The sequence below is a fragment of the Apostichopus japonicus genome, chromosome 22 (assembly GCF_037975245.1).
Source record: "Apostichopus japonicus isolate 1M-3 chromosome 22, ASM3797524v1, whole genome shotgun sequence".
In the NCBI taxonomy this organism is placed as follows: domain Eukaryota; kingdom Metazoa; phylum Echinodermata; class Holothuroidea; order Aspidochirotida; family Stichopodidae; genus Apostichopus; species Apostichopus japonicus.
Window position 1 is genome coordinate 1,144,024 of NC_092582.1, and position 21,257 is coordinate 1,165,280.

Here is a 21,257-nt window from a genome sequence, read left to right on the forward strand (position 1 = left end):
GGTGTGCTGTTGATCTACGCAATGATAGCAGCTTCAGAACGAGCGGAGTTACTTCCGCCAGCAAATCGACCACAACCGAAGGCAGAGTGAGACGCGGGCACACCTATGAATTCTTAAGAAATGTAATTGGTGATATACCTATACAATATGTTTGACTACCGCGCACCTAATGTAATGACGACGCTATGGTAAAAACGCCTAATCTAATCATATAGTAATAATAGTATACGGAAATACCCGTTTACGGACTGCTATGAATATTTATTCTCTAAACTGATACCGTGCGCAGTAAAACTCGGCCTAGTTGGCACGCGCGTGAGCGGTATAAAATGGCTAGCGAAATACAGATAGAACTCGGGACTAAGCTAATTCTGACCTCAGAATAACGCACTGGTGCAATAGCTAGTAAAGACACGCTTATACGTCTTTGAACTGATTCTAAAGAAGCGCAATCTTAAGGCTAAATCAAATGCTAAGGAGTTCGTATCTTAAATATATACGTGTCTTATCGAATTCACGACACTTGTTGGAGAAAACGTGCAAATAGCGTACGCTTGTATATCAAAGCAACAAGTGAGGTCAAATGTCGAGGACCATTCCATTATGGCATACCGTGCAATTGACTCGGACACCTCAAACTTAACATAGGTGAATGAAATGTGATCCACTATACCTCTGACCTTCGACGCTACGACGGCCACTGAGGTACTTATACAATATGCACACGCCCAACCCTCAACATGTTTGAAGACATCAGCGTTATACGGTCCGCGACACACATATTTTTCACATCGAGGGACCAAATAAATAGGAATCAGAATAGAAACGCTTTATTGCGTGATCCCATCTTCCAGATCGTAATACATGAACGTACGGTGATCTGTATGGGTGCAAGTATACGTTTGCTACAACACCCACCAACTCCTCACACAGACAAACACATAACCGGACACATGACGTCATCTAGCCCCCCCCCCTCAATGGAACCTTCATCACGTATTCCTGCATCACCATGATGGACCTCATAGTTCCCGTACATATTCAACAACATACATTTCCATTGCAACTGTTGCTATGTTAACATTATATGTACATTACATGTATAGGGATGATATAGGGATGATCTCTTGGTTATGAACATGCCATACTGATATAATAGCTGAAAGTGTCATAACCATATAGAAAGTAACGACGGTTTGACTGTCCCTTGTTTTAAAGACTGTTACAACGTTTTAATGGGCGTCAAATGTCAAAGATCATGAGTTCAGTGAGATCAAAACTCATCTACTTATTAACATGGTGGATCTATGTTTATCGATGTGCCTCCAAAATTATTATATCATAATGGTCGTATACCCAAATTTTGGGATGAGATCTGAAACTATATTGATTACGTATATGTTTCATTTGGGGAACCTGTGAAATGTCTCCTTAATTGACCCGTACGTATACTAACGAATATAACCGATAATGTTTATACTTCTTTGTTCGCAATTTGGCGTTATTTTTATAGTTATTATATTAATGAAAATGGACAAGAACTTCTTTGGAATACGAGCCAACACGATAGGACAATATATCTGCTTTCGGCTGAGTGTGTTATAACTGACCGGTAGTAACATGCATGGTAAGAAAGACGCAAAATTTCGTTGAAAGCAGGTTCCTTGATATGTTGTAATCTTATCCATTCATACAATGAAGCGCTGACCTGAAACTCGGTGGGTCTGACTGTCAAGATGGGGTGGGTGTACAATAGCGTGACACAATACGATGGGGCGGACAAACCACTTTTTAGGTGAGGGGTCAAAAGGCAGAGTGGTGGGTCTATATTTGTGTATGCATGTGAAAATGATGATGTTGTGTCACGAACTCTTCCAAAGGACAGACTGACTTGAAACTCAGTGAGTGTGTGCATTTGTATGGGATCTCGTGCTCATGTTACTTATTACGGTATAGATTCATAGGTAAGATGTCAAACGACCAGTTACTAAACACAGAACCTATGGCTGTAAAGCGCATACCAAAATGACAAATTGGCCGAAATCTTCGAAACCATGTTGGATAAGTGGAGAACTACTTGTTTAAAGGTAACTTAAACCTGTTGAGTATGTACCTAGCCATGGGGCGCTGTGCATACATGACTAAGTCAGGTCTTATGGGTAAAAGGTCAGTTGTCTAAGGTAGCAATAACGAAAACAGCATATTGATTATAAAAAGTATATCAAAATGACAAAACCCATGTTAAATTCCAGAGACTGTAGGTTTACAGTGAACGATTTAATGTAAAACGACAATGATCACATCGCCAATGGCTATGTTCAACGGGTTAATTTCGGCAAGATCTATGCACGTACCAATATTCAAGGCGGTAGTACTGCAAACGTGGTTAGTCATAATGATGGTAACCGTTTGGGATAAGATCTGCAATTCCATGGATTGCTTACTTATTCCATCTGTACTAGCTTTTTATAGTTGCGTTGTCGAAGGGGTGTGAGGTATTAAGAGCTTGGCGTTCCCCCTCCTTTCTTTCTTTTTTTTCTTTTTTTTTTTGTAATTTAAAAAGTGACCTTTTGTGCAGAAATTAAGAAGGCTGTCATACGATTGTTCCCATTTGTTAAAAAAATAAAGAAAATTGCAACGAAATGCCATTTTTTTTTTTTTTTGAAGAACCTTAAATAATGGCAACTCTGGTACAGAATGCACATCAAATAATCCAATTTGTCGGAACGTTTTGCGGTGAAGTCACATATCCCAGTGTCCTTCGAAGTTTATCCTCCCCAACCCCATGTCCCCACTACAGACAGGACCCGCCTCAGCCGCTTTTGTTAATGTGAATGCTTACAGAAGATGTATTTGGTTTTGCATTTCTGACTTAGCTTTGGGAATATATTCTCGAAAAAAATTGGAGCGATGTGGTTGACATGAATGCAGATATGACCTTTTAATTTAATTGGCAGTAAACTTTCGTCAACTTCTTTAATAGTTTTGGTAGTCGTCGTGGCAATGGAACAGATTCTATCGGACTTTAAAAGGAAACAGCCAGGCAAAGTACTACCGAGTTCCGTGTTCTTGTGTAAACAAAATCCTTACCTGTACTACATATCGGTTCGGCGTTCTTTTGCCATATTCCTTTTGAACACGACCAAATGACTTTTTGGTTTATTGGAAAATAACCATCATCACACAGGTAAGAAAGACCGCATTTGTTGGGCTGGACACTTATTCCTTGGCAGCTATCGTTGAATACCCACATGACATCTTCTCTAGGCTTTTGACAATATCCTAGAGGAAAAATTACGAAAAGCCTCGTTGGAAAAATAACATGTTATTTAATATGTTCCGTTGATGTTAGCTTGACAGAAACTTATTTTCCTTATTCAATTTTAATTCCAACTCCATGTCCTTGGTATATCGGTGCCGATTTCACAAGCTTCCCAGTTAACATGTGTTTGAATACTCAACTGTAAGAAATTGAAACACAAACGCGTGGTTCTAATCTTGGCAGGAAAGTACCAAAGATTTTTGGAATGGGACATGTTCCAGTAATAATTGACGATCCGGCATACAGGTTGAAATGGGGAATGTATTGGATATTGTATAGAAATATTCAGCTTGATCCCCACATTACATAACAATGACTTTAGTGACGCGGAGAACTACTTAATTACTGATATAGCTATAAATTAAATTAATTTGAGTGATCACTTCATATTGTTTCGACTACATGGTATAACCAACCCGGCACGGTTTCCTGTAAGTACATTACTGTCAAATAAAGCTAAGCTCGTACAGCAAAATTTGCAGTATATCATAATTTGAACATAATTAGCACTTTCAGAGGAGCAACCACCAGTATGCAGATTCGACCAGGCGCGGCGGAACGGAAAAATTATTGGGGGGGCTAATGTGTGGAGACTATCTAAGCGGAGCGCCACCATCGGTTGGCGCGGAGCGTACAAGAAAATTTTGTTTTTTTTCAAACCCCCAGATGGCCGAAAACGGCACTTCCCGAGTGTTTTATGCTGCGAATACCTAGCCCTAAAATATGGGTCTCAAGCCTGCAATTTCTCAGATTGCACGTAAAAGTCTGTAAAAACATTGTAATTTGTATATTCGATGGTGTTTTAATAAGAGAGTAGCTATTACTCGAAGTGTACTTGCAAAGACGTTTTTGAGTGTAGTAAGGGCAGTGGCGGAGCTAGGGGTATTGGTCGGGGGGGCAAGAATGGACTGTAGGGGCGCTTTCGACACTATCTAAGCGGAGCGCCACCACAGGTTGGCGCGGTGCGTACAGAAAATTTTTGAGTAAAGTTACTCCCTAGATTGCAGGAAATGACCCTTTTCGGGCCTTGCTAATTTGCAGATAAACGGAGAATAAGTATAGTTGTCGTCGCCATTTTGTCCGAAAATTACACCAACAGAATATGACAAATGTCAATAGGTATATGAGAGCGCAATAAAATAGTCAATAATCGCGAATAAGTTAAAAGTAGTGAAAAGCTGAAAAGGGCGCCAGCAGTCAATTTGAGTCCGTCAGGAGGGGGGGGGGGATCCGCCCCCTGACTGTATATATGGACGCTCCGCCCTCTAAGTAAGGGGATGTTGGAGAACTGGCTGAAATGAGGCAAGTCATTGGCCTAAGACGAAGTTGTGTTACGCTTACCGGTACTCACACTCACTGCTTCCACTTTTCACGGGGCGTGAAGACGCGGTTGGGGTGAAAATGTGGTCTATAGCCAGGGGACGGGCCGAGGGACCAGTGTGCATCGGACAGATCGTCAAGTATGCATTGAAAAATGGGCAGATGCACGTTTCGGAGCCTTGGTAAATATTGGGGGGGGCTTATCATGCATTTGCCCCCTCAACTTTTTCATTGGGGGGCTGAGCCCCCCAAGCCCCCCCCCCCCGGTTCCGCCGCCACTGGATTCGACGTATTTCATTTCAATATAATAATAATAATAATAATAATAATAAGGGACTCTGTTAAAGGGAAGACGACTGTCATAATACAATAGGCTGAACTGTGTCACATTCGGGTTCTTTCTACACAGCCTCGTCCGAGTCCAAGACATTTAAAAACAAACTCAAGTCATCTAATAATGTTAATAATATAGGTCGCCAAATTCAACTCACCCGTGCATTCAGGAACATCTGCGCTCCACGTTCCATCACCCTGGCAAGTGAGGACAGACTCCCCATTAAGGCTAAATCCTTGATCACACGAAAATTCCACTCTATCATTATATCCAGTTCCAGAACCATCTTTGCGACCATCTTCTGGTGCATCAAGCATTGGACATTTAACAGCTGATTTACAAATATAAAGTAACAATCAAAATATTAAGATTTTTCCGACGTCACATATTGGAGTGTGTAGTGTTATGTCAGATATACATGTGACAACTCCAAATACATGCCTATCATACATATACACCAGTAAAATGTACAGGATTTCAAAGGTAGGGGGGTGATATTCTTAATCCCACCACCACCCCACTGATTTTGGTAGGGGCTTGAACCGTTATTGAACGAGTGTCCTGGGCCTGTAAGAGTTACCTAACTCTTACCGATCACTATTCTAAAACTCATGGGACTTAAACCCCACTGAAAATGACCCTCACTGACTATTATTTTATCCCCAATGAAGTTTCGACCCCACTGACGATGAAGGTGAGGCCTTGTCAAAGCCCCACCCAACGTCCTCTTGTTCACGCCACGGAATTACAAGCTATATACCTTTAATTCTATACACAGATAGTTCGATGAGATTTATGCATCACTCAATAATTTAAGATTTCTCATTAGTATCTCAAAATGTAAATCAAAAATGGTTAGATTGTAAACAACATTATACACCGAATTTGATTTGCTTTTTCCCCCTTTTTTTTTGCTATCTCCAAAACTATTAGATTGCAGACAACATTTGTGTAGCTACTGGCATATGTAAGAGCCAGTTGATAGTTAAAATGTTATTTTGGTTTTGCTTGTTCTTTTGTGTGTGTGTGTGTTTGTTGCTTTTGTTGTTATTTTTCTAGTTAAAATCACTGTTTACAAGGATAATTAATATCCATATCTTAAATATAAATGCATAATGGAATTAATTTTCTGGTCAGTGTAAATCATTTGGCCATAAATGAGGGGAAAAAACTCACGATTACAACTAGGTGCAATTCCACTCCAGTGTTGATTTGCTTGGCAGGTTCTGGTGGTTCGGCCATTTAGCGTGAAGCCTTCATTGCACACATACGTCACACTGTTTGGAAATGTATATACTTCCTCTATAATACCTCCGTTATTGATGTCGCCTGGCTGTCCACAAGTTTTTGCTGAAATAAAGGAGGCCAGTAGTACTCACCACCTCATTTCAATGAGTCCATAGCGGTAAAATTACTTGAGAACAAAGGTCTACCAGATTTTGTTGAAGTGTATGTCATTTTCAGAATGATAGTATGTAGTACAATATAGGCCTCGTCTCCGAGGAAACTAAAAGATAAAAATGTTTTAAAACTCTTACTTGTGTATAACAGATAATGTTTAATTGAAATCAGTGGCGGGCGACGAAACGATGAAGATCATCGTGAGTTTATCAACCTTAGTTTGGATGGAAATTCAAGACGGGTGTATGAATTGGATCAATTTTAATTTTAGTTAAAATTAGGTAGGTTTGGTAAAATTGAATACCAAACGGGAGAAAATATTGCATAAAAATACCTGTACAACGGATGTCTGCCTCTGACCAATTCCCATCAACACATTGCAGATAAGAGCTAGAGACCGGTTCATAACCGGCATTACACGAGTAAAACAAACGTTCACCATTAGCGTAAGACTGTTTATCATCATGAGATGCGTTTTCAATTTCAGGTGGATTTCGGCAGGCATCTGTAAAAAATAACAAAGTAGATAAAGAAGAAGCTGACTATTGTTAAAAGTTTGAAATATTGAAGGGCAAATGTTAATTTTGCAAGGACAGAATTTGAATTTCCCGGGTTCCGGGCGTGACCAAACTTGCATATATCGCTACATTTTACAACTGTATATCAGTGGTCGTCTTACATAGCTATGACCATGATGAATTCTCGTAAATGGATTCCGTTTGTTTCGAAAAAAGGAAATACATAATACTGCTCATTTAATTTAAATGAAATATCGTTTAAGCTACTCATCTGACGATGCATAAAAAATTAGAAGAATTCACCAAACTAATTTTGAAACAAACTATCAAAAAAAGAATCAAAAGATTTAATCGCTGAAGACAGAAGATGTTACGCCATGCCTCTTGAGTTAAACAGAGAACGTACTGTAATGCATATTCATTACCAAAGAAGCTGTCCTTGCTCGAACAACAGATGATCGCCGACGCGACCAGCATACTTGTGACAACAGTAATAAGAGTGCAAAACATATCCCTTGGTTACACGTAATATTACACTTCGTATCACAGACCTTCGATCATCTTCGCAATGTCTCTCTGACTATAGGCCTACTAGAGTAACTTTATTAGAACTAGGTCTCTGACTAGGCTAATAATATTATACTAAGACCTAGACTGCTACTCCTACTAACAGTGACAGTTAGCTTAAGTTTAACTGACGTCCGGTGAAGCTGATCGAACTGGAGAAGCCCGCAAGGCTTGGATTACACCTTCACATTGGGTGGCGTTCATTTCAACATTTTAGCTCAGAATTGGAATCTAAAACTAAAAATTGAGTGGTTTGCATGTTTTACACCGGTGATACCGCCGCTGTTTATTGATGTATATTCACGTCTAAACTCACATCTGGGCGTGACCTATCTGTTATAATGAAAACAAAAATGCTTTCAAAATGTAACCGTTGGTACGCCGTTTCCGTTAGTTTTAACAACTGGTGGTGCATGGAAACATGAAGTTAAATATAATATCAAACATTTTCTTATGTTTTTTCTCTTCTCGGCACGCACGTTTTTACGTTTAAAGTAACGTATACGTTGATATACTCAATGCTATATTTATTATAGCGAGCAAACTACATTTATAGGCCTAAAATCAACAGTTGTTTTAGTCAAGCAATATGAAAAGATGTTTTCCTCATCCAGTTCCAATTCAAAGTCCATGTCCTTAGTATTTCGGTGCCCGAGCCAAAGCCCAACTCCCGTTTCTCACGTTTCTAATTAACAAGCCTTTTGTATATTCAAATGTAACAAATGAAAACACAATCAAGTGATTCAAATGTTAGCAGGGCAGTACCAAAGATTTTAGGAATGAGACATTTTTCCAGTATGGATTGATTCTCCGGCAAACAGGTTGGAAGGGGGAATGTATGGGATCGGGCATAGTAATGGTATGTCGTTTGTCTTGCTTATAAAGTCCACGAGAACTCGAAAAAGATATTGGAGTAAATTTTGTAAAGTCAGATCTAGTGCCAATATATCCAGTTTCTTAATAACCACTGTCAAAGTACCATTTTAAAACCAAATTAATATACGAAATATTCAGCTTGATCCCGACACAGCATAAAGAAACAATGCCTTAAGTAACGTGTAAAACTACTTAAGTACTTACATAGCTAGAAATTAAATTAATTTGAGTGATCACTCCGTATTGTTTAGACTACATGGTATAGCAACCCGACACGGTTCCCTAAGTACATTACTATTAAATAAAGCTAAGCACGTACCGCCAAATTTGCAGTATTTAATAATTTGAACATAATGAGCACTTTCAGAAGAGCAACCACCAGTATGCAGATTCGATGTATTTCATTTCAATAAAATAGTACAAGGGACTATGTTCAAGGGACGACGAATGTAACAACACAACAGGCTGAACTTTGCCCCACTCGGGTACTTACTACACAGCCTCGTCCGAGTCCAAGACCTTTAAAAACGAACTCAAGTCATATAACAATGGTAATGATATAGGTCGCCAAATTCAGCTCACCTGATGTACATACAGGAACATCTGAGCTCCACGTTCCATCACTCTGGCAAGTGAGAACAGACTCCCCATTAAGGCTAAATCCTTGATCACACGAAAATTCCACTCTATCATTATGTCCAGTTCCAGAACCATCTTTGCGACCATTTACTGGTGTATCAAGCGCTGGACATTGCACAGCTGATGAACAAATATAAAGTAACAATCAAAATATTATGCAAACAGTCAATTTTTAGACTGACAATTCAAATGAAGATTTTTCCGATGTCACAACCACACCAAAGTACATGCCTCTCATACAGATACACCAGTAACATGTACAGGATTTCAAAGGTGGGCTTCATGTTCTTTATCTTACAACCATCACCCCATTGATTTCGGTAGAGGCTTGAACCGTTATAAAGGAAGTACAAGGATAGACATGAGCCCAAGATGGGGGTCCAATGGCTGGACCATTGTACCCCCGAATACAGCTGCATTTTAAAGTATTTCATCATAGCAATTGTTAATTACATGATGTTATGTTAGAAAGAGGAAACAATCTGAAACAGCTTTAGACTGTAGAACTGTTGTGAATGTTAACTCTCTCTTAACCTCTCTGTTATAGGGGAAAAATCCACCCCCCCCCCCGGGGAGTGAGCGCATGGCAACTATATCATTTAGTTATTGTTCTCTCGAATTGATTTTCAGGTAATCATAGATGTCAGGAAGAGGAATAACTCAGAACTGCATTGGAATGTATGTATGAGGACGGGAGGTCCAAGAGACGAGGTTACAGTACTTTCAAATCTGAAAAATCGGATTTGGGGGAACATACCCCTTGCTCCCGCATCCCAAGCCCCCGCCTCCTTCGGTTTTGTTACGTCTCTAGTATTATCTCTATATTATCAACTTCTTGTTTCTTCACAATAAGCTGTTTCAAGATCAAATAAATGAGAATTAGCTGTCCCTATTCAACGTCTTTTCGATTCCATATAACAATCGGGTGGGCGACCTACATGCAATTGATCACGGGATGTCCGAAATGTAACGTACGTGATCAAAATCAGAAATAAAAATTTGTCATATTGTCCGAATTGATACCCGTCACTATGTCTTGAGCAATGCACTTTCCGTCACATGTCAATAAAACCAATGAATGACGTGATGCGGTCAACTTGATGTACTGCTTTCTGCTTCGTGTGTATGTATGTTAACCAGTGGCTACAAACAATCAAAGAATGAAAGAAAACAGCAAGAATGACAAAATACATTGAAGTAGTACAATTATTTCCTCTTTTCGGAGGGGGCTTACCTGCGATAATCTGCAGAGCCAAAAGTAGCAGTTGAGTGAGCCGACCGTATTCCGTCATTTCCAGATCAATATAGGTAACTACCAGATATTGTATGCTGTTGTATCTCACGTGATTTAATGGCTGATATTTTTTGTTTCACCAGGTTACTACTCCTGAATACCTGAATTCTACAATCGAATCCAGTGTTAGCACGTATTCTTCAAGCGGGAGTTGTGTAGCTGGATCATTGGTTAATATGAAGAGTTTTAGTATAGGTCTATGTCTATTGGATATACATCCTTAGTACTTCCTGGCCATATTTTCTTTTGTCTGTAATCGGAAAATCAAAGGTCATTTCGCTTTGACTTCTTTGCTTCTGATATCAGCACGGATCAATAGCAGCATGATGACATACTGGTCTTCCTGTCGATTAACGTAGGACTATGCTATATTCATCACGCAAGCTACAGCAATAAGCCTCTACAACAAAACTTATGATTGAAATGAGCATGATAAGAATTTTAAGACAGAAACTCTCAATATTCATTTTAATATCTTCAGATTGAGAGTATCGCCTTACAACTTTACAATGCGCTTTCATGTAGGATTATTACTGGTTGTGCTCCATAACTTATAAGTCATGTCCACTTACCTGTTTCTTTGGAAATTCTCGATTTTGCTTGTTGTAGTCTATATTTCAATAGATGCTCGGTGGTATATTGGGGTGCCGAGGATATATGAAATAAAGAAACATGAAGAAACTACAAGAACAATGAAGGGGTCGCTTGACATAGTTGAACCCGGGGTCATAATTGGTTCTTAGTACACAAGGCGAGGTGGAGAAGGACGGGACTTTCCGACAGTTCTTCTTAGGGGTCGCTTGACATAATTTTAATCGGTGTCGTGCCTGGTTCTTAGTACACACGGCAAAGTGGAGAAGGACGGGACTTTCCGACGGTGCTTCTTAGGGGTCGCTTGACATTATTGTACCCGGTGTCATGCCATGATTCTTAGTACACAAGGCAAGGTGGAGAATGACGGGACTTTCCGACGGTTCTTCTATTAGAAGCGACACTCGTTGGTGGTTTAGAAAGTTTCAGTGGTTAGTGGCGACTTGCAACATGTCTCTAACGTTAATGCAATGATTTTATTATCGAAAATGGTTCAATATAACGAACCCAGCAAATCTTCCAACTTCCCTTATATCGCTGAGGTATCTGTCTTTATATCCTTTCCAACTCGTAGCTTAGAGCTAACGGAATGGACGTATTTGTATCTATTCATCATTATCGTCACAGTAGCATGACTTTATATTGAATGATATGTCTAGCGCTACTTGATGAAGTAATTGTTGCCAATGGTTTTTGCTTCAATTAATTTGAGGAGATTGATACAGAGATCGCATACGTAAGTAAGTCCACTATTTGCTTCATCTGATATGGAAGTGCTAGTTGTAGACATACAAGAGGTTACACGCATCTTTCAAGTTTATTTCCACAATCTGTAAAGTGGTGTATTACCAATCGGCCTATATCTCGTTAAGAGGTTAACGCGTTATGTCCAGAATAACGTCTCTAGTGTAACCTTACTACAAAATGACTGCCTTCCGATTATCATATTTATTATAGATATTATAGTTCACCCGTGAATGTGAGGAAACAGTTGGTATTCACAATATTAATTAACCTGTCGAAAGCCGTATGCTGCATACAGGATGCAAGGGCGGCGGAAGCACTTTTAATCTGGGGGGGGGGGGGCACCGACATCAAAGGGCACTTTGCAGAAATTCGATTGGACTGATGCAGCCTTATATTTAGTACCCTTTATAAGTCTTATTGTATTATCTTATTTGCGTATACACATCACTCCATCAACGCCCCCACCCCCCCCCCCCCCCCCGTTTCAAGGAAAATATGCATACTAGCACTGCAATATCCAATGTGAAAATTGGGGAAAAAGGAACAAGTTTTCTTTTGAGACAAAATGAAGTGAAATCCTGCTAGTTGCTACTGTAGGAATCTTCCGAATTAGAGTTTATTTCTTGTTAATATCTTAACAATTTTTTCCATTCGAAATAGCTTTGAGTTCGACCCACAGAAATTCATTAAAAGTCAGGGGAGTAGCCAGGATTTGCAAAGTTGTATGCACGACTATCTGAGCGGAGCGCCACCATCATTTTGCGCGGAGCGCACAAGAGAATTTTTGGTTTTACAAACCCCTCAGATGGCCGGAAACGGCCCTTCCCGAGTGTTCATTCTGGTTCCCTGGCCTCTTGCTAAATTGAGACACCTCAATTTTTATGTAGAAAAAGGGCACATTTTTAACCTGAGAAAAGTGCCTGTGCCTGTGCCCCCCGGTTCCGCCGCTCTTGACAGGATGGGTTGTTACCATATTGTATAATGCTCCATTACGTCACAGGTCATTTAATTGTGTTAGTAGCCTCCCTTGCCAATGGACCATGGACAGCTTGAATCGTTACGAAATGCAGTCTATAGAAACTCGGTTCTACAGATTAATCACTGCCAATGGATATTTCAATTGAATGAGAACTTTTAACAAAGCATACGCATTCCATTAGATGGACAAGTTACTTAGTTTCATTATTAAACGTATGCCTGCAAAGAGTCACCGGGGCAAGTTGCACCTGTTTCCAAAATAATGGGTTGGTTAATTTGGTTTTAAGCCTACCTCATCTCTTATAGGACTCTTATTTACTCATTTATTTATTCACTTATTGAATAAACACTGGTGAAAGAGAAACATTACAATTTACGTCACATATAAAATAGTATCTTTCATCAGTACCAGCGTAGATTAAAATGTAACAATGTATTTACTATTATCTCTATGAGAACTGAAACTAAGCATTTCATTCAGTAGTCGAGTGACTACTTTAATATCTATTATCCATGCCATTTAATATGTAAGAGTAAAAACATTAGTCAACATATTACAAAACTGTATTTAAAATCGTTATTAGTTTGTACACCAATACAGTTTAGAACCTCATCAAACGGCCGAAGTCCTATTATTTTAAGTGCAATGCATATAACTTATATGCATTGCACGTAAAGTAGCACATCGGCCGTTGGATGAAGGTTTCAGGTATAGCGATTTTGAATTTCTAAATATTATTATTATTTTTACATTTCATATCGCAATTTTGGAAGATTTGGAAGATATTTTGCTTTCTATCGCAATATTTAAATTTTGACGTTGAGTTCATTATCACACTTTAAGCGTTTCATCTCGACATTTCGAAACTTTTATCCTAATATTTTTAATTCGACGTTTCATCTCTCAATGTTTAAGTACCGTCTCGAAATTCTACCTTTTATCACAACCGTTGGAAATTTTATTTCGAACGTTTGCCGTATAATGTAAAACCTGTCTACATTTCTGCTAAAAGAAAGTAACCTAATACCACCCAGTAGTAACGCCTTAGATCGAACACCAGGTGGTGTATCTTAAATCTTTGGCGTTCAATATATCTAAAATGTCAACATTTTAGCTAGAAACTACAAAATTTTAATACTATATTATCTACATTAAACTTTAAAAATTTGACGGATTATGAGAGTTAAAGAGATTGATTTCATTATTCAGTTGCGCAATGTGCGGTGTTAGCTTATATAACTCTTGAGCTAGTCGCTATGGGAATTTCGAGACACTTTGTCAAGACAAAGCTAAATTTTCGTCGGGCAAATCTGCCAGCAAAAGCCCCATATCGCCACCAACCCGCCCCCCCCCGCAGACCACCCCCTCCTCCCCCACACCACATCCCCACGCACTCCCCTGTATTTCGCCTCTCATTGCACATTTCTGTCTTTAAGGCCCCTCAAGAAACTAATGCAGGACTAATATTTGTGCCAGCAGTTTTCTCTGTTCATATAATCCCAAGGTCACATATTACAAAGGTATTACTGCCCTTATTGTAAACTGTCAATCTCCTCACTACCATGTCAGTCTTACATCATCCTTTTCACTAAGTCCTTCCCCCTTTCCCTCCCTTGTTCGATGTCCTGCCACCTAACTCTTTTCTAAAATGGTAGTCGTTTTGTTTATCTAATATGCATTTAAACTATACATTTATACACAGTGGAGGTCTTCCTGGAAATGAGTGTTTCTTCGAGGGCGTCCATTCACCTTCCTGACACTTCATATAGCGTGAACCTCTAAGCTCGTAGCCTTCAGGACACTTGACACGAAGATATCCCCCGTTCCTCGTCAATGTACCGAATAATTCGTGTTCAGGAATTAATTGTACCGTCCTCTCGTTTTTGTCTACATCCCCATAGGTCAAATTCCTTGGATCACAAGATCCTTGAAGAAATGGAAAGCGTGTTTTGAATGAGATGATCAAGCCACTAAACTTTCTTTTAAACGGACATAAAAAGTCTGGGATAATATTTAAAGTCCATTAAATAACGTGAAAACAAAGGTCAAATGTCAATCTTTTGCAAAAGATGTGTCGCAAACTCCTCTATATAACAGTAAGGTTGATGGACTGAAAGGTAATTCCCAATCCCACATACCCGAAACTCATTTACGCACAAATTTAGTTACTTTACCTCTGACCCTATGACGTTCACTGAGGTACTATTTCATATGCTAAGGCACAACCCTCGACATGTTTGAATACCATACGGTTTCGCGACACACCTGTTGTGATATTTTTTTCACATCGAGGGACCAAATAAATAAGAATCAGAATAGAAACGCTTTATTGCGTGATGCCATCTCCCAGATCGTAATACATGAACGTACGTAAGGGTCGCAGGTATACGCTTGTTACAACACCCACCACCTCCTTACACAAACATACACACATCCTGACACATTACGTCAACTTGCCACTCCCCCCTCCCCAATGAAACCTTCACAACGCATTTCCTGCATCACCATGATGGACCTCATAGTTACAGTTTATATTCAACAACATACATTTCCATTGCAACTGTTGCTATGTTTACATTATATGCACATTACATGATATTTTGGTTATGAACATGCCATGATGATAAAATAGCAGAAAGTGTCATAACCATATAGAAAGAAACGACGGTTTGAATGTCAATTGTTTTAAAGACTGTTACAGCGTTTTAATAAGCGTCAAAAGATAAAGGTCATGAGGTCAGTGAGATCAAGACTCATCTACTTATAACGTGGTAGGTCTATGTTTATCGACGTCTTTCCAGAATGTATCATAATGGTCATATACCCAAATTTTGGGTTGAAATCTAGAACTCTATGGATTGCGTGCATGTTTCACACTGGGAATTGGTACCTGTGTAAAGTCCCTTTAATTGACGAGTAGGCCTATGTATACTAAAGAATATAACCATTTATGTTTTCGAAATTTGACGTTATTTTTATAATAATTATATTAGTGAGAACGTACAAGAATTTCTTTGAAATATTTTTTTAATGGTCAACGAGCCACAATGTAAGAAAAATGTATCTTCTTTCGGCTGAGTGTGTTATAACTGACCGGTAGTAACACGCATGGTAAGAAAGACGCAAACATTTCGTTGAAAGCAGGTTCCTTGATATGTTGTAATCTTATCCATTCATACAATGTACTGAGGATAAGATATTGTGCTATATCGACAATTTGTACAAAAACATGGAATAGCTGCCCACATCATACCTTGAAGCGCTGACCTGAAACTCGTTGGAATGGACTCTCTAAGATGTGGGGGGAGGGAGGGGGTCGCAGTGGTACAATAGCGTGACACAATACGATGGGGTGGACTTATGTTTTTTTTAGGTAAGGGGTCAAAAAGCAGTATGTGAGACGTAACTACTTGTGTATGCGTGTGAAATGAAAATGTGTCACGAACTCCTCCAAGGGACAGATTGGCTTTAAACACGGTGAGTGTGTGCATTGGTATGGGATGTCGTGTTCATGTTAAGTATGACGTTAAAGATTCAAAGGTCAAACTACCAGTTACCAAACACAGACCTTTTGGCTGTTAAGCGGATACCAAAATGACAAATTGGCCGAAATCTTCGCAACCGTGCGGGATATCAGACTCTGCAATTAAACAGCTCATTGTAAAACGCAAAAGATCACTTGATCATATATCGTCAATGGTCAAACTTAGGTAAATTTCAGCTAAATATGTTGTGGGGGCTACTTCTTAAAGGTAACTCAAACTTGGTGAGTATGTACTTGGCCATGGGACGCTGTGCCTACATGACTTAGTCAGGTCTCGGGGAAAAGTGTCTAAGGTAGCAGTAACAAAACAGCATATTGACCATTTAATATATACAAACATGACAAAACCCATGTTAAATATCAGAGACTGAAGGTTTACAGTGCACTATTTAATTTAAGACGACAATGATCACATCGCCGAAGAATATGTTCAACGGGTTAATTTCGGCAAGATCTATGAACGTACTAATATTCAAGGCGGTAGTACTGCAAACTTGGTGGGTCATAATGATGGTAACATTTTGGGATGAGATCTGTAACTCCATAGATTGCTTACTTGTTACGATTGCACTAGCGTTTTATAGTCTCGGGGTCGAGTATTAGGAGCGTAGCGTTCCCCATCCTCTTTGTGAGAACCAGAGAAGTTCGAATTTTTGCTAATGACAATCACCTCTTTTTGAGCAATTATTAATTGCAATAAAATGCCATTTTGTTGCATTGAATGCACATTTAAAAGTCCATTTTAATGGGACATTTTTAGGTGAAGTCACATATCCTAGTGTCCTTCGAAGTTAATGCTCCCCACCCCCATGTCCCCACCACAGACTGAACCCTTTCAGTCGCTTCTGTGAAAGTTTACAGAAGATGTATTTGGTTTTGAATTACTGATTTAGCTTTGTGGAGTATATTTACGAGACATTTGGAGCGATGTGGTTGACATGAATACAAATATGACATTGTAATTAACGTGGAAGCAAGTCCGAGTCCATGTCCATGTTTCTCATGTTTCCAATTAACAAGTTTTGTTTACTCAGCTGTAACAAATTGAAACACGATCGAGTGATTCAAATGTTGGCAGGGCAGTATCAAAGATATTAGGAATGGGGCATGTTTGCAGTATTGATTGACGCTCCGGCAAACAAGTTCGAAGAAAGAATGTATTGGATCGGGCATAGTGATCTCATGTCGCTTCTCTTGCTTGTATAGTCTACGAGAATTTGAAAAAAAAAGATGTTGGAGTAAACCAGAAGATATTTTTTTAAAGTCAGATCTACTGACAATAAACCCACACGCGGGTCCTTTCTACACAGCCTCGTCCGAGTCCAAGTCCTTTAAAAACGAACTCAAGTCATATAACAATGGTAATGATATAGGTCGCCAAATTCAACTCACCTGATGTGCATACAGGAACATCTGCGCTCCACGTTCCATTACTCTGGCAAGTGAGGACAGACTCCCCATGAAGGCTAAATCCTTGATCACACGTAAATGCCACTCTATCATTATATCCATTTCCAGAACCATATTTGCTACCATTTACTGGTGTATCAAGCGCTCGACATTGTACAGCTGATGAACAAATATAAAGTTACAATCAAAATATTATGCAAACAGTCAGTTTTTAGACTGATAATCCCTGATAAACCTGATATATATATATATATATATATATATATATATATATATATATATATATATATATATATATATATTATTTATCATTGATAAACCGTGTCGCTTTAAGAATTAGAATGACTCAATATAGATCGACGATCAAAACAAAACACATCAACCAACCTGTAGCAAATCATTTCAATTTCCCAATAACTCGCTTGATCAGAACTAATATTTGATATTATTTTATCATTGCGTTTTGCATATAATACTAATATGGAAACAGTTTAGTCCATTTTTAAGACAGTAAAAAATCGGTACATTTGATAAAATTAAAGACAAAAGCGAGAAAGGCTGCTTTAAATTTTAATGAAGATGATAGATAATACAGTTTAGAATAGAAATCAAACCTCTTGCAGAGTGGGATATCATTAATTACCTCTACAATTGATGTCTTGCTCTAACCAACTCCCGTCAACACATTGCATATAAGAGTTAGAGCCCAATACGTAACCGAGGTTACACGAGTAATGCAAACGTTCGCCATTAGCGTAAGACTGTTTAACATCATGAGATGCGTTTTCAATCTCTGGTGGATTTCGGCAGGTATCTTTAAAAAGAACACAAAAAAAGAAGACGCTAACGATTGAATTGTTCTAATGCAAATCTTAACTTCGAACATTAAAGTTAGGTAGGACTGCTTTTGAGTTTTTTTATATTGCTATATTAAGCTAGGGCCTAGTTTAGTCTTAAATATTCATCATTATATAATGAATATTATGATAATCATAACACTTCCGTAATACGCCGTCAATAACAATTATACAAATCCAATTTATACGCATTAACACATCAGTAGAATCACTGTGGTCGAGTGGTACGGACTTCGGTTCGTGACACAAGATCCGGGGTTCGATTCCTACCTTCGCCTGATGAGTCCCAAAAGGACGAAACCGGTCTTGAAGTGGAATTTTTCTAGTGGAGGCTGGAAGTTTTATCACTGTTGTGGATTTTCCTTCTCATTACGTTTTCAATTAGGCCTATATATATATATATATATATATATATATATATATATATATATATATATATATATATATATATATATATATATATGTATATATATATATATATATATATATATATATAATGCAATAATCACTTGCCACTTTCAGATTCGGGTAAAGAGAAACCACCAGTCAGAAACCATAAGTCTAAGTTTTCCATGAAATACTTTTCAAGAGAACTCGACTCCTTCCCCCCGCCCCCAACCGAGTCTGTTTTCCGGTCCCCGCCCGTTAAAACTTGCGTTAGAAGCTGATCGTCACAAATAAAACTCACCCGTGCATTCAGGTACATCTGCGCTCCACGTTCCATCACCCTGGCAAATGAGGACAGACTCCCCATGAAGGCTAAATCCTTGATCACACGAAAAGCTCACTCTATCATTATAATCAGTTCCAGAACCATCTTTGCGACCGTTTTCTGTTGCATCAGGCGGTGAACATTGTACAGCTGATATAAAAAATATAAAATAACAATCAAAATATTGTGCATGTAAACGCTAAAATTTATAGATTAAATCAGTCAATCTTTACACTGAAAATTTCAGTGAGTATTTTACTGGCGTGACTACCTGGAACATGATGTATTATTGAGTTCAAGTCTGTGGGATTCTTATTCGCCTTACTGATTTAGGTAATAGTATTCACCTTTATGAAAGGGCATCCTGGACCCGGAGGAGGGACTTACCCTTTTACCCGATTTAATGTCAATAAAACCTCAACATACTATGAAGATGGGGCTGCCCCTCCGCCACCCTCCCCCCCCCCCTTACGCACAAGCCAATGTGATACACTTCGCACCACATATGGTTACATATAAATATACTTATATGAGTTATTGCTCATTAGTGACTCTAACTATAAATCGAATGGATTAAATGAATTGACATAAGTCTAAAACATATCTTTTCACGAAATTTGTTACAAATACCATGTTTTCTTCTTCGATTAACGTCCTTTCGAATCTATGAATAAAGTAATCAGACTTTTTATTTATTGCCCGGTACGGGAAGTATGACATAACGTTGTTGCTGTTGTTTTGTCTTAAAATATATATAACATACTTATATAATAATAATATATAAATTCTTACTCTAAATAAATTACTAAAATTCATACCTTTGCTTCAAGCATTATGAAATAAATTTTCACTTCCATTTCAATTATTTCCCATTGAAAGGGAACCACGCACTTACGACTACAACTTGGTGCGATTCCGTCCCATTCTTGAGTTGTTTGGCAGTTTCTGGTGGGTCGGCCATTTAGCTCGAAGCCTTCATTGCACTCATACGTCACACTGTTTGGAAATGAATATACTCTCCCTATAAAATATCCGTTATCAATGTCGCCCGGATGTCCACAACTTTTTCCTGAAATAGAGAATATCAGTAGTACTTTCCATCACATTTCAATGAGTCCATAGAAGTAGAATTACTGAAGAGCAAAGGTCTACCAGATTTCGTTAAAGTGCAATTCATATTCAGAATGATAGTGTTTAGCACAATAAAGGCCTCGTCTCCCAGGAAGCTACAAGACTTTAAATATTTTAAAAATCTTATTTGTGTTTTACATATAATACTTATTTGAAACCAGTGTCAGTTGTCAGGTTTGGTAAAATTGAATATCAAACGCGAAAAAGAATGGCTTAAATACCTATACAACGAATGTTAGCCTCTGACCAATTCCCATCAACACATCGCAGATAAGAGTTAGAGCCCGATGCGTATCCGGAATTACACGAGTAACGCAAGGATTCACCATTAGCGTAATACAGTTTAACATCATGAGATGCGTTTTCAATCTCTGGTGGATTTCGGCAGGCATCTTTAAAAAAAAAGAACAAAGCAGATTAAGAAGAAGCTTACTATTCATATATGTCTGAAATGTTGTAACGCAAATGTTAACTATGCAAGGACTGAATTTGAATTTCTGGGGTACCGAGCGTTGGCTCAACTTGCATGTATCGCAGCTACATTTTACTACTTTATTCGTTCTTGTCTTCCATAGCTATGATCATGATGACTTCTCGGAACATAAAGCTATTCCGTTTTGTTTCGAAAAAGGAAATACATAAAAACTGCTCATTTAAAAAAAAAAAAGTTAATTTAGCAAAAACGTTATTTTAATAATTAATAATGAAATTACTAATTGATAATACGTAATGATCTAAAGTGTTAAAAGATTCAACCGCTAAAGACAGAAGATGTTAGGCAGTGCTTAATCAGAGAACGGTGTGTATTGCATATACATCACAAATGAAGCTGTCCTTGCTCTAACAACAGCTGATCGACGACGCAACTAGCAGACCAGTGACAACAGAAATAAGTTTGCATGGTAACACGTAATATTACACTTGGTATCACAGACCTTCAGTCATCTTCACCATCTCTCTCTGCATATATGCCTACGAGCGTAACTTTATTAGAACTAGGTCTCTGACTAGGCCA

The 21,257-nt window shown here is 38.5% G+C and overlaps 1 protein-coding gene across 6 annotated transcripts in view; it reads right to left on the bottom strand.

Moving 5' to 3' along the window:
- LOC139964063 (protein lev-9-like) overlaps positions 1 to 21,257 on the bottom strand; it is a 37,597-nt gene that overhangs the window by 2,144 nt on the left and 14,196 nt on the right. For 2 of the 6 annotated variants that reach the window (XM_071965414.1, XM_071965413.1), the window contains exons 6-15: positions 20,464 to 20,634; positions 20,007 to 20,180; positions 19,088 to 19,261; positions 18,186 to 18,356; positions 17,525 to 17,701; positions 8,921 to 9,097; positions 6,712 to 6,882; positions 6,153 to 6,326; positions 5,134 to 5,307; positions 3,091 to 3,282 (exon numbers count right to left, since the gene is read on the bottom strand). In XM_071965414.1, coding sequence (XP_071821515.1) covers positions 3,091 to 3,282; positions 5,134 to 5,307; positions 6,153 to 6,326; positions 6,712 to 6,882; positions 8,921 to 9,097; positions 17,525 to 17,701; positions 18,186 to 18,356; positions 19,088 to 19,261; positions 20,007 to 20,180; positions 20,464 to 20,634 — 1,755 coding nt within the window. The remainder of the gene's footprint in view (positions 1 to 3,090; positions 3,283 to 5,133; positions 5,308 to 6,152; positions 6,327 to 6,711; positions 6,883 to 8,920; positions 9,098 to 17,524; positions 17,702 to 18,185; positions 18,357 to 19,087; positions 19,262 to 20,006; positions 20,181 to 20,463; positions 20,635 to 21,257) is intronic. The other 4 variants (XM_071965416.1, XM_071965415.1, XM_071965417.1 and 1 more) reach the window with 4 other exon arrangements.